This window comes from Macaca thibetana, chromosome X (genome assembly GCF_024542745.1).
Source record: "Macaca thibetana thibetana isolate TM-01 chromosome X, ASM2454274v1, whole genome shotgun sequence".
Taxonomy (NCBI): domain Eukaryota; kingdom Metazoa; phylum Chordata; class Mammalia; order Primates; family Cercopithecidae; genus Macaca; species Macaca thibetana.
The window spans coordinates 131,095,181-131,108,583 of NC_065598.1; the positions used below are offsets into that span (position 1 = coordinate 131,095,181).

At 41.2% G+C, this 13,403-nt stretch overlaps 1 protein-coding gene across 5 annotated transcripts in view; it reads right to left on the reverse strand.

The window, feature by feature from the left end:
* Positions 1–13,403, reverse strand: part of MAP7D3 (MAP7 domain containing 3) — a 195,566-nt gene that overhangs the window by 2,447 nt on the left and 179,716 nt on the right. For 2 of the 5 annotated variants that reach the window (XM_050777203.1, XM_050777199.1), the window contains 11 exons: positions 12,541–13,265; positions 11,837–11,964; positions 11,388–11,596; positions 9,668–9,803; positions 8,324–8,471; positions 6,962–7,066; positions 5,884–5,937; positions 3,430–3,523; positions 1,855–2,053; positions 692–770; positions 501–598 (listed from right to left, as the gene is read on the reverse strand). In XM_050777203.1, the coding sequence (XP_050633160.1) occupies positions 533–598; positions 692–770; positions 1,855–2,053; positions 3,430–3,523; positions 5,884–5,937; positions 6,962–7,066; positions 8,324–8,471; positions 9,668–9,803; positions 11,388–11,596; positions 11,837–11,964; positions 12,541–13,265 (1,943 nt within the window). In that variant the 3' untranslated portion in view covers positions 501–532. The remainder of the gene's footprint in view (positions 1–500; positions 599–691; positions 771–1,854; positions 2,054–3,429; positions 3,524–5,883; positions 5,938–6,961; positions 7,067–8,323; positions 8,472–9,667; positions 9,804–11,387; positions 11,597–11,836; positions 11,965–12,540; positions 13,266–13,403) is intronic. The other 3 variants (XM_050777202.1, XM_050777201.1, XM_050777200.1) reach the window with 3 other exon arrangements.

Consider the following 13,403-nt stretch of genomic DNA (forward strand, 5'->3'; position numbering starts at 1 on the left):
GGCTAGTTTTTTGTATTTTTTAGTAGAGATGGGGTTTCACCGTGTTAGCCAGGATGGTCTCGATCTCCTGACCTCGTGATCCACCCGTCTCGGCCTCCCAAAGTGCTGGGATTACAGGCTTGAGCCACCACGCCCGGCCGAGATGGGGTTTCATCATGTTGGCCAGTCTGGTCTGAAACTCCTGACCTCAAGTGATCTGCCTGCCTTGGCCTCCCAAAGTGCTGGGATTACAGGTGTAAGCCACTGCACCTGGCCAAAACTTATTTTTTATATCTGGCATGAAATGTGGGACATAAAAATTAGAATCAAGTCATCTACTCTCTATTCTCTCAAAACCAACTTAATGGAAGACTCTCACATCATTCCTGCAGACCCACAATTGTCTTCTTCTCTTCCAAAGCTATATGGTGCAAAGATTGCCCTGGAACAGCTAGAAGGAGGGGAGTGGGGTTTGGGGTCAACTGCCTTTCAAGAAAAAGGTGGATGAGATGAGGCCTTACCCTAATGAGGAGAAACAGGTTTGCTTCTTCTCTTATCGTCTAAAGGTGTCTGGGGACTTTGGCGAGATGTCATGGAATCCTTCAGATTTTGTTTGTGCCTGTCAGGAGAAAAATGTGACAAAGATAGTTCTGCGACTTACAATGTTGGTGATCTTGTCACAGATACACTGCTGCTCATAATTCATACTAACAGAGGATCTGCTGGTGGTGTTGGTTTCATCTGCCTTTCTGGTTTTTGTTGTGTGACTGGTCATTCTTTTGGAAGATGGTCTGGAAAGAGACAGTTTGGTTAGAATCCCAATTATTCCCAAACCAAGGCTCTGGCCTAAAAGCAGCTTTGTCTTTTGATTAACTTCTAAGAAATGCCTTGGAATTAAAAAACATTTCAGAATCATAGAACAGGATGACTGAAAGGAACCCTAGAGATCACAGGACACACTGATTTTCAAACTGTATTCCAGAAAGCCCTAGGTCCCACGGAAGCACCAGGAGTAGGAGCAGCTAAGCACGCAGGACTCCAGAAACCCTGTCCCTCCCTTAGATTGGTCAAGGATGGGCCAGTGAGGTGTAGTAACAGAACTGGTACGGGTCCTCTAGCTCTAGTGCTCCTTCCACATCATCACACCTCTCAGCAGACTCCTGTTCCTGTGGGCCTTGCAGGTGAACGTCTTCTCAGGCCATGTAGCGTTCCTTTCCATGAATCAGTTCCTGCTCTCCTGACCTAACTTCTGACCTTGTTTCCTTACACTGAAAATGAGCATATTATGGCCGGGCGTGGTGGCTTATGCCTGTAATCCCAGCACTCTGGGAGGCCAAGGTGGGCAGATCACTTGAGCCCAAGAGGTTCAAGACCAGCCTGGCCAATCTGGTGAAACCTCATCTCTTAAAAAAATAAAATAAAAAAAAATAATAATAAAATGAGGATATTACTGTCACACTCAGAGTTGTGTTGATAATTGAAATAGGTAATATAAAATGCCTGGTATATTGCAATCACTCCACAAATGTCTTCTTGCCCAACTTCATGAGATAACATTAACCAATGTGAACGAAAGTAAAGTTTGGGGCCAGATGTATCTGGAATTGAATTTGGGCTCTGCCCTTTAATAGCAGGATATTGGGCAAATAAAGCCCCTACCCTCTCTGTACCTCAGTCTCCTTGTCTTTATAAATGGGGATGATGATCTTTACTTAGCAAGGCTGTTGTGGGGATGAGTTTATTTCTGTTAAGTCAAATACGTGACATGGTGTTTGGTAAAAACTAAGAGCACAAGAGATCATATTATTTAGCATTCTAAGAATGTCAATCATAATCCTGCCAAGTTTATTTAGATAAGCTGACTAAGTGACTCACCTTGAAACTACTTCCTGTGTTGAAGTGTCTTTCATGCTTTTTTGTCTGAAGTTTTTCAAATCACCATTAAAATATGTTTTTGGCTCTTTACGGACCTGGCTGGAACCGTCTTCTAGAAATACCAGCTTGTGTGTCATTTTCTTGGCATTGTTGAACGGTATTTTAAATTTGGGAGGTGAGCCTGTGCCATTTAGAATGGCTAGAAAAAAAATAACACAATTAAATATGGAGTTTCAATAACGAATTCAAGAAAAAGTGAAGGCTGTGATCCTGATGGGATGAGGAGTGGGTATCGCCTGCCTGAAGGCAGGAAGAGTCAAGCAGCAGTACTCCCGGGAGGCAGGCCCAGCAGTCACAGAGTTTCCCGAGCCATGTCTCGGGCCACTGCTCAGCACACACACTCACCCTGCCCTGGAGGCACCAAGAGGCTACCATTAAGGAATCTGTCCTTTTTCCTTTGCTAGGAAAGAATAACAACCAGAGATAAGACTGCTCCAGATTCTCGCCCCTCCCCTGATCACTCACCTAGCCAATTCTGTTTATGCATTTCGTCTTACCTCTAATTTTTTTTTTTTCTTGGGACAGAGGCACGATCTTCACTCACTGCAAGTTCCGCCTCCCAGGTTCACACCATTCTCCTGCCTCAGCTTCCCAAGCAGCTGGGACTACAGGCGCCCGCCACCACGCCTGGCTAATTTTTTGTATTTTTAGTAGAGACGGGATTTCATCCTGTTAGCCAGGATGGTCTTGATCTCCTGGCCTCGTGATCCGCCCACCTTGGCCTCCCAAAGTGCTGGGATTACAGGCGTGAGCCACCGCCCGGCCTCATCTTACCTCTAATGTTACCTCCTACCTTCGGCTTTCCTCAATGCCCTAAGGCAGACTGAGGGGCTCTTACTGCTATGTTCTCATTGTATTTTCACCAAACTTCTTTCAACCCAGTCATCTTGTGGCAGTATTATGGTTTGCTCATACGTTTGTCTTCCCACTGGCTATAGCTCCTTCAAGCTCAGGCCTTGTCTTTTCACCCCTTCATTCCCAGCACCTAGTAGAGGACCTGACTTTCCTGTTCAATATCCACTGGCGGGAAAAATATGGACAAATAATGTTTTCTCAAATGGCAATTACTGTTACTACAAAGTGGTTCCTACTTGTAAGGGAGTCCAGACATTTGAGAAAGCATTCAATTTTTCTTAATGAAGTGGAAAGTGGAATTCCACCTGTGGTCAATCATGGATGCCTTGAGGAGTTGAGCTCTGAAATGCTGGCAATCCTCACATTCAACTGAGAAAGAGCTGCTGTCTACAGTCTATTAGCATGATCTTTAAAATAATAAGCAGCAGCAGCTGTTATTTATTGAGAGTTTATGTGTCAGACACTGTTTTTAGCATTACATGGATTTACCTCACTGAAATCTCATATCCACTCTAGGAAAAGGACATTGGCTTCCCCTTTTTCAGATGGGAAAAACTCAGCACAGAAAGGTTAAGTGACCTGCCCAAAGCCACACAGCTCAAAAGCAGAGGAGCCCCTGGATATGAACCTAAGCAGTCTAGCTCCTAAATTGTGACTAACCTGATGGAAACATTTCATTCAATGAGTCCTTGTCGCTTTCTTCGTTGTCAGCCTCAGCCTCTTCATATATGTCATGGCTGGATGTTTCTGTGACCTATGATTAAAAAAGGAAATCTTGATTATGACTAATATTCAATCATCCTGGTTTAGAATGTCAACGAAGTCTGCTTCAAAGCTGGATTGATGGCTAACTTTTGTCATTTCAACAAAAAGGTAAAAAAATCTAACCTCTTTTAACTGGCCCCAAGAATCTACAGAGGATAGGGACAGGTGCCCGTAGCTGTGTCTTCTGGCTAGGAAGACACTCAAGAATGAAAGATTTCCCTGGGCAGGAGCCAAGGGACTATAGCTTTGTGTTGGCATTTGTTCTCTGCCTGCTCAGAACCTTAACTAAGGCGGGATGGGACTAGTCAGTGAATAGCTAAAATGTTTTTGACTGCTGTTTTTTTTTTTTTTTTTTTTTTTTTTGGTGGGGGGACAAAGTCTCACTCTGTTGCCCAGGATGGAGTGCAGTGGCACGATCATAGCTCATTGCAGCCTCAAAATTCGGGACTCAAGTGATCCTCCTGTCTCAGCCTCCCAAGCAGCTGGGACTACAGACGCATGCCACCACACCTGGCTAATTTTTAATTTTTTTTTATAGAGACAAGTTCTCACACTATGTTGTCCAGGTTGGTCTTGAGCTCCTGGGCTGAAGAGCTCCTCTTGCCTTGGCCTCCTAAAGTGCTGGGATTACAGATGTGAGCCACTGCACCCAGCCTTAGGTTGCTGCTTGAGGCAAAACTCCTAATGAGTTGAATGAACTTTGACATGATGACTCCCAGCACTTTTTGGAAATGACATTTCTACTCTAAATTCTCATGTCACTTAATGTAAATGACCACAACTGGGTAATTGCAAACAGACAAAATATCAGTCTTATAGCACAGAATGTAAAAAGCACAGAATCTGGAGGAAAAAGGCCTTGACTACATGTGCTCCATCAAAAGACATGACATTGGGGTAGGTAAATAATTATGAAACAGACCACAAAAACACTCACTATAAGGGAAAAAAAATGATAAATTTAAGCTTGTTAAAATGAAGAACTTACGTCTGGTTCATCAACAGACATTAGGAGAGTGTGAGGCAAACTATGGCATGGAAGAAGATACCTGCAATATATATACATATCTCCAAAGGACTCCTAACCAGTGTAGGTAAAAATGCCTACAATTCAATCAGAAAAAGGCAGGTGACAAAATAGGAAAATGGGCAAATGACTTGAAAAGGTACTTCACCAAAGTGAATCTCCAACAGGCCAGTAAGCATTTATGAAAAGGTGCTTGACTTCATTAGTCATCAGAAAATACTGGTCAATTCAACAATATTAAAATCAGAATGCAGGGCATGGTGGCTCAAGCATGAAATCCCAGCACTTTGGGAGGCTGAAGCGGGTGGACTGCTTGAGCCCAGGAGTTTTAGAAACAGCAAAATCCTGTTTCTACAAAAAAATAAAAAATTAGCCAGGTGTGGTGGCGTGCACCTGTAGTCTCAGCTACTTGGAAGGGTGAGATGGGTGGATCACTTGACCTTGGGAGGTGGAGGTTGCAGTGAGCCAAGGCTGCACCACTGTGCTCCTGCCTGGGTGACAGAGTAAGACTATTTCAAAAAAAAAAAAAAAACAAAAAATCAGAAGCTTCTATCCAGAAGAGGACAACATTAAGAAAAGATAAGCTGGCTGGGCACGGTGGCTCACACCTGTAATCCCAGCACTTTGGGAGGCTAAGGCGGGTGGATCGCCTGAGGTCAGGAGTTCGAGACCAGTGTGGCCAACATGGTGACACCCTGTCACCCTGTCTCTACTAGTAATACAAAAATAGCTAGGCATGGCGGTGCACCCCTGTAATCCCAGCTACTCAGGAGGTTAAGGCAGGAGAATCACTTGAACCCAGGAGGTGGAGGTTGCAGTGAGCTGAGATCACACCACTACACTCTAGCCTGGGTGACAGGGCGGGACTCTGTCTCAAAAAAAAAAAAAAAAAAAAAAAAAGAGAAGAGAAAAATGATCAGCATCTGAGGTGATGGATTTGCTAATTATCGTGATTTGATCATTACACATTGTATACAAACAAAAAAAGAAAAAAAGAAAAAGAAAGATAAGCTGTAAACTGGGGGAAGATATCTGCAACACATAACCAAAAAAGAAGCAGTATCTATAACATTTAAAGAACTACAAATGAGACAAATCAACCCAAAAGTCTTGGGCAAAAGATCGAAAAAAAACATTTCACACAAAAGAAAACATGAGAGCTAACTAAAGATATGAAAACATGGTCAACCTTGTCAATAATCAGGGAAATGCAAATGTAATACTTTATTTCATTACCACCAGATTGGGTAAAGTGAAAAACTCGGCAATAATGTGAAACAAGAGGCATTCTTATACACTGCTAGTAGGAGCATGGGGACTACCTTTGAGGCATTCACATCTGTCTTTCTCGTCCGCTTCATAATTTCTTCTATTCTCTATTTAAAGGGAAAGAAAAATTCAAACATGAAAACAGTTGAGAAACCAAACAGTTATCCTAAAGGAGTTGATTATCCCCATTTCACAGAGGTGGACAATGGCAGTGATTGCTCCAAAACCACAAATATTACCAACAAAAGGCTTATGGTGGCAGTTGAGTTTCCTATCCCAATCCCAGTTTCAGCTATAAAATGCCCTGAATGACTGCCGTATTTGTTATAACACAAACATCCAAATGACAACATCTCACTCCTAATTTTGCATATGCAGAAATTCATTACTTAGGCTAAGCATATATTATTGCAAACCAATTAGAGCTTTTAACATAATTTTAGTCTTTAGTCTTCAGTTGATTCCTGAAGCCAATGTTAATGAAAATAATACACCTCAATGATGCCACACTGTTATTGTGTTAATGAAGAGAGAAGATGGGAGGTGGAGGAGAAATATACTTCTAGGGAAGGACAGGAATTCTCTCTCCTGTGCACACTTCTTTCCCTGCAGTGAGGAGAGTTGCAGCTCCCTGGTCCCCTCAAGGTGACCAATCTACTACCAGATAGGCCTTGCAGCAACTCAGCCTGGACCAGGGCTGCCAGATGAGCTCACATGTGGCCCTACCTTAAAAACAGCCTGCACCTTGGCCTCTCAAAGAGGCTTGCAGTTTCTGCTTCTTCCCATGTAGTTGCTGCAATTTCCAGCCAGTTTAGAAGAAAGTCTTAACTTCCACCAACCCCTACCATGACTGGAGTCCTTCTGCTCAGAGGAGTTTTGTTACCAGAGGTTTGATATAGTGAGGCATCACTGTAATGGCCACCAAGGGTCCATGAGTGGGAGGCATGATCAGTAAGAGGACAGCCTTCTATGTAGGAGAGGTCAGATCCTTGGATAAAGAAGAGAATCGAGTGGAAAAGCCACCAGGAGCTAGCATATATCAGATTTGTGATTCTTAAAAACATGCTGATATCAGGTGCCCAACACTGTTTAAAACACAGAATCAAGTCCCCCCAAACAGACAGTGAGTACCTTTTTCCTTTCTAACCGTTCTTGTAAATTTTGTAACATAATTCTCTCGTGTTCTTTCTTGCGTTTGTCAGCTTCCTCTTGAGCTTTTATGTTGGCGTCCCCTTTCTAGGAAATTTGTATAAAAATATCATTTAATCTCAAGATACCTGAGTGACATCAGAGAACTCTAGTTTAAAAATTTCAATGGTAAAATGTTACCTAGCATAACAAAAGAGTGCAACCTTTTGGATGAGGGGTCCTATATTATGGTATTTGTGGACTGTCAATTTTCAAAGCACTAGTTAGAATGCACAAAGCTAGGCTAAATGTTGTCTTGAGGATTCAGGACCACAGGGTCATCGTTATGAACATCATACCATCCTAATTCAAAGTATGTGACTGTGAAGCTATCCATTAACACAGTAACAGGAGTGAACAGCCTGACATTTCTCAAAAGCACTGAGAGAATTCTTGAAGGCACCTTCCTGAGAAATGCAAGCATAAACAATCATATATAAAACATGACCAATGCTGGTGAATGATACACTAAAAACTGGGAATATAAATTGGGCTATGGTAATAATTCAAACAGTATAATCTGAGTTCAGTTTGGGCCTTTATTTACCCAATAATTTGACTTTAGATAGATGAGACATTCTTATCAGTTAATGATTTTAAACTTGTAGAAGTATTTATGGTTTATCTTATCTGTCACAGGGGTATAAGGTCCAGTTGATGGAGTTGTATGTGGTACCACAGAATGCAAGATGGGGGAAACCAATGTAGGATGTTGAATCTGTTTAAGCAATTTGGATTTCAAATTAAGGACTACAGAATTTGCTGTTTTCTGCTTATTTCACTAGGAAAACATTCTATGGTTTTCTAAGGGTGACTGACAATGGCTTGCAGTGGTACTGGGTAATAGAGACTATAACATAAAAATGCAGCCAGAGGTTGGGCGCAGTGGCTCACACCTGTAATCCCAGCACTTTGGGAAGCTGAGGCAGGTGGATCACCTGAGGTCAGGAGTTCAAGACCAGCCTGGCCAACATGGTAAAACCCCATCTCTACCAAAAATACAAAAATGAGCTGAGCGTGGTGTCAGACGCCTGTAATCCCAGCTACTTGGGAGGCTGAGGCAGGAGAATGGCTTAAACCTGGGAGGCAGAGGTTGCAGTGAGCCAAGACCGCGCCATTGCACTCCAGCCTGGCTGAGAAGAGTAAAACTCCGTCTCAAAAAAAAAAAAAAAAAAAAAAAAAAAAAAAAGCAGCCAGAGAATCTGCTCATGTCTTCTTTCTCAGAGACAGAGATTTTTGCTTTGGGTTCCATCTGAACTTTATAATCTGGTTCTTATCTCCTGATAAAGTGTCAAGCCAGCAAACCTGCAGTGGTGCTTCCTGGTCTTCCTGATCCAGCCATCCTTTCTTCTTTTTAGTCTCCTTTGGTCGCTGCCCATCTTTGAGTTTCAAGAGGTCTTCTGCTTGGCCTCCAACTGCTTCCTTTGCCACGTCTTTTGATTTCTTAATGACCCTGAGAGTATTTAAATAATTGTTAGTGTTCATCTTGATTGCTACCATATTCAGCTTGCAGTAGTATGTGAGTTTTTACAGTGAAACTTCCTATGTATAGTAATACAATTTATATCTACACCAGAGTCACTACATCTTCTGTGTTGTTACTATATAGCAATTACACAATTCCACCCTTTTTAAAGAGAAAAACTAGCCCTCGGGAGCAGAAAAATACTTCAATCAAGTAATAGATAACTTTGCTTATTAAAAAACACACATACGTGAGAGGAAATCATTCCTTAACTGTCTTTGAGACACGACATCCCCTAAAAGGCCTTATTTACACTTGCTCACACCCAATCTCTCGTGGGGATTACAGAGATAATTTAGAGCAGAGTCTGGTGGCTCCCTAGTATTCAGCACTTTCAAATGCTAAATCAGCTCTGTTTATATGAAGCGATGAATAATATTCTTTGAGTTAGAGTTTTTTTTGTAATTCATAATATTCCCTTCTTTTTCCCAGGCCCATGTAAGCATATGGAAAATGTATGATTATTTCAAATAACACTAAATACTTAAAAGCAAAGTCAGTACTGTTGTTATTCCCTGCAGCCAGTGGACAGAGGTTTACATTACAAGGCCCGACATAAAATAGGCCTCAAGATGGAGGAGCAAGAAACCTTTGCTAGAATTTGAATGTACACAACTGTACAGGAGATTTGCTGCCTACAAAGGAAATCCTTCTAGCAATGACTCACTGGCCTGATGGGATACAGGTGTCACAAAGATCACAGGAAAAGTAAAACGTAACGTAAGTATAATTTTCAGGTTTAAAAATCCTGACATTACAAGTCTTTTAAAATAAAGGGCTGACACTAGTGAACACAAACAGATAGGTTCTTATATACCACTCTGGTGCTGAGAGTTCAAATCCTGAATGTGAGTTTGGTCTCTGTGCATCCTCCTAGCACACCTTAATGGCACGTGATGTATGGAGGCTAAAAAGGACTGTGCCATTTATCCACACACCAGGGTCCTTAGCTTAGCCATTTACAAGGGCTTGAAATGCTTCCTATACAGGCAATGAGGCACTTCTGATCCTCACTGAAGTCAATTGTTCCTTGAGAATTTATAACTTGAGGGTAAAATTTTGACTTTCAAAAATTTGGGCCCTACTCAAGATTTATAGTATAGGAAGGAAGACTTTGTGCTGACCTTCCCTGCATTTCTTCCCGTTGTCTTTCTTCTTCCTCTTTTTCTTTTTGTTCACGAGCAAGGCGGCGTAATTCTGTCAAAATTTTTGTTGCCGCCTCGGCATTCATAATACCTGCAGTACTCTTATTACCAGACTCTAGTTTAAATAAATATGTGCAACAGTTAGTTTAGAGAGCTAATCATCTCTCACTCCAACAAAGAAGTGCAACACAATCCAAAACATTAAAATATATATATATATATGTGCATAGTCCAAAATTTATAAATCACAAGCAAACTACAGATGATTATGTAACAGATTTTGTTCAAACTGCACCCCCAACAATAGCTGTAGCATTTTCTTTTTAACACCTACTTGTTCCAAAATGGAATAATGTACTTCTACTTTCCTTTTAGTGGTTTTGAGATAACTGAATCAACTAATCCCATGGGAAAAGAGTAAGAAATACTGAATATAGAGGAAGACAAGCTTACGCTTGGTCCAAATGAAGGGTACAAGTATCTTCAATACTCAAACAAAAATACATCTGGCATACATTTTGAGATTTGTCCATCATTTTTACTATATAATTACTATTTAGCTAAACCTTGATAATAGTGTGTACATTTGGTTGATCATAGAGTAGCTAACTGTAGATAACAAAACCAAGACGATCAGTAAAATAAGGTGAGTACACGGAGGCATATTATAATATTTTGGTCTATATAACTAATTTATTTTAAATAAATCACATATGAAAATGAGAAGACATATCAGGAATGAGTAATCTGTAATTAAAAGATTTTTTCTGTTACCAAAAAAATTCACTGTGGAATTCCCTAAAAAAGCAAAATTCCCCAGTGTGTTTTTGAAATTAAGTAATGTCCATGGGTATTAAGAATGCATGTGACGGGCAAAATAGCAATATGGCACTTTCAGGAATACTACACAAATCAAGGGACACCACATTATGGCCTATATATAGAAACGAACCTAAATCTTGGGAAAAACCTGCTCATCCACGAGTGGATATGCTCTCTCCAAGAACCATCACTATCAGAACTAGAAGAGATCTTAGGAATCACCTAGACCAAACCTCTCATCCGACCTGTGCTTTTTTTTGATACAGGATCTCGCTCTCTCATCCAGACTAGAGTGGAGAGGCACTATCACGGCTCACTGCAGCCTCCACCTCCTGGTCTCAGGCAATCCTCCCACCTCAGCCTCCCTACTAGCTGGGACTACAGATGTGTACCACCTTAAGCTAGGCAGTTATAGTATAATATGGCTTACTCTTATCCTCAATCCCCTAACAGAATATACAGCCTACCATTTCCACATCAGGCTTTTTTTTTTTCCCCTGTAGAAACAGGGGTCTCTCTCCTATATTGCCTGGGCTGGTCTCAAACTCCTGGGCTCAAGCAATCCTCTCACCTCAGCCTCCCAAAGTGCTGGGATTACAGGCGTGAGCTACCATGCCTGGTTAGACTTATGCTTTTAAAAGCAGTTCCAAAAATGGATTTTTCAAAACAAAGGGGTGAGAAGAAAGCTTTGGCAAGGACAAACAAACAGAGAGGATACATTCCAATGTACCAGAGATTGGTTAGATTCTCTTTATCTAAAAGGAAAATAATTCCCTAAAGTTCTCTCAATTGGGGAATAAAATGAAGTGAACCTTTCCCAGAATACAGTAAGATTTTCTGTGTTGCTAAAGATAAACTTCTTAGTGCAAGAACTTACCTTCATAGATCATATGCCTCTGGCTCAAAGCCTCACATCTGTTAGTGGTTTTAGAAACTGTTTCTTTTTTCTTTTTGACAGTACTTGATGCACTTTGCACAGACATGGTGTGTTGAATAGGCATCATTTTATAAGGAAAAGAAGTCGGTGGTGACTGTTTTGAAATAAGTGGTAATGGTGATGGAGGGCGGTTCTTTTGGATTTGCCTGCTGAGAAAAAGTAATACACATTTGCTAATTAATTTTCAGTGTACAATTTTGTAAAATTTAAGATGATATTATGAGGTGACATTATAATCGGGGAAATTTTCTGAACAGTAAATCCCTTTTTACAGGCTTTTTCCCCTTTACATTTGTGTTACCATGCATACTATTTCACTAATCAAACATTGACATGGAATTTGTTCTAGTAAAATGCCTATCAGGAACAGTTGCAAATAAGCTGCTTACTTAGTGCTGATGGGAGATGGCAGACCACAGACATTTGCAGGAGATGATGACCATTTATAACACTCAGTGTATGATGATAGACGCTTCTTGGCAATAAGGGTTAAGGCCTGTTTTTCCATGTCTGATTTCTGAACAGGTAAACACAAGATAGTAAATTACTAACAATTCTTTTACTGTAGCTGGCTTTTTTTTTTTTTTTTTTTTAAGAGAAAAACATTCCGAATAAAACACAATTAGAATTCTTTAAACTGCAATTTTCTTTTAGAGCATGAGAATCAGGACATTGATATTTGCTTCTGGACTAACAATTTACATTACACAATTCCAGGAGATCACAGAAATAACAGGTTTAAAAGAAATACTATCCTTCAAAACCAAACTCAATTTCCAAATCCTAATTCAGGGTTTAAAACATTTCTCAAAAAACATTTCTTCAGAGTTTAGAAACACAGTTCATATAAACTTACATTTTCTCCCTTCTAATAAAAACTCACTAATATTTCAGCTTTGGAGGAAAAGTGGTACAATGGACATCAGAGAATTTTAAATTCCTAGCTTAAGTGAGTTAACCTATTTTATTAATTATATTGCAGAATACTGTAAATAATATGCCGGTTATGTTGTAAATCTGACCTATTTTGAACTATACAACAAAATATACATATTTTAATAGAAAATTTGTCAATAACAGGCACTTGACAAACCTTTGGAGCGTCTCTCGCTTTTGCCTTGGGAGATGCTTCCATGCTTGCTTCAAGGGATGTCTTGGAGGATGCTTTCACCATTGCCTCAGGAGACGCCTCCATGATCTCTTTGGGTGACCCTTTCACACTCTCCTTGGGGGCACCTTCTGCACTCCCCTTGGGAGGTGCTTCCAAGCTCCCCTCTAGGGCTGCTTCCATGCTCACTTCTGACGGTGCTTCCAGGCTCGCCTCTGGGGGTGATTCCACACTTGCCTCTGGGGCTGCCTCTACACTCACCTCTGGGAGTGCTTCCAGGCTCACCCCCGGGGATGCTTCTATGCTCACCTTGGGAATTGTTTCCAGGTATACCTTCAGGGGTGTGTCTATGCTCAACTCGGGGGATGCGTCCGTGCTCATCTCAGAATCATATGTGCTCACCACAGGTGACACATCCACACTCGCCACAGGGGATGAGTCCGTGCTCACCTCAGCGGCCATGCCCACACTTGCCTTGGGGGATGCTTCCATGCTTGTGTTGCAGAATACTTCCACATTCACCTGGTGGGGTGCATCCACACTTGCCTTGGGAGGTGTCTCTACTTTCTCCAAGGGAGCCTCTTCTACTTTTGTTTGAGGAGGTATTTTCATTGCTGACATGGGAAACATAACAGCCCTCAATTCGTCACTAGTACATTTACGCAAGGGTACAGTGACATACCGCATTACATAATTGGTGACACCTGTAACTGAATGAGGACAGAGAATGAAATTCCCTAAGTTAGAAATCTGACAAGAAAAGGATGCACCATGTACACAGTATAAGAACAGGAACAGAGAAAAGAGATTGTTTATTAGGAAAGCACAGGGATTACACACAACACAGG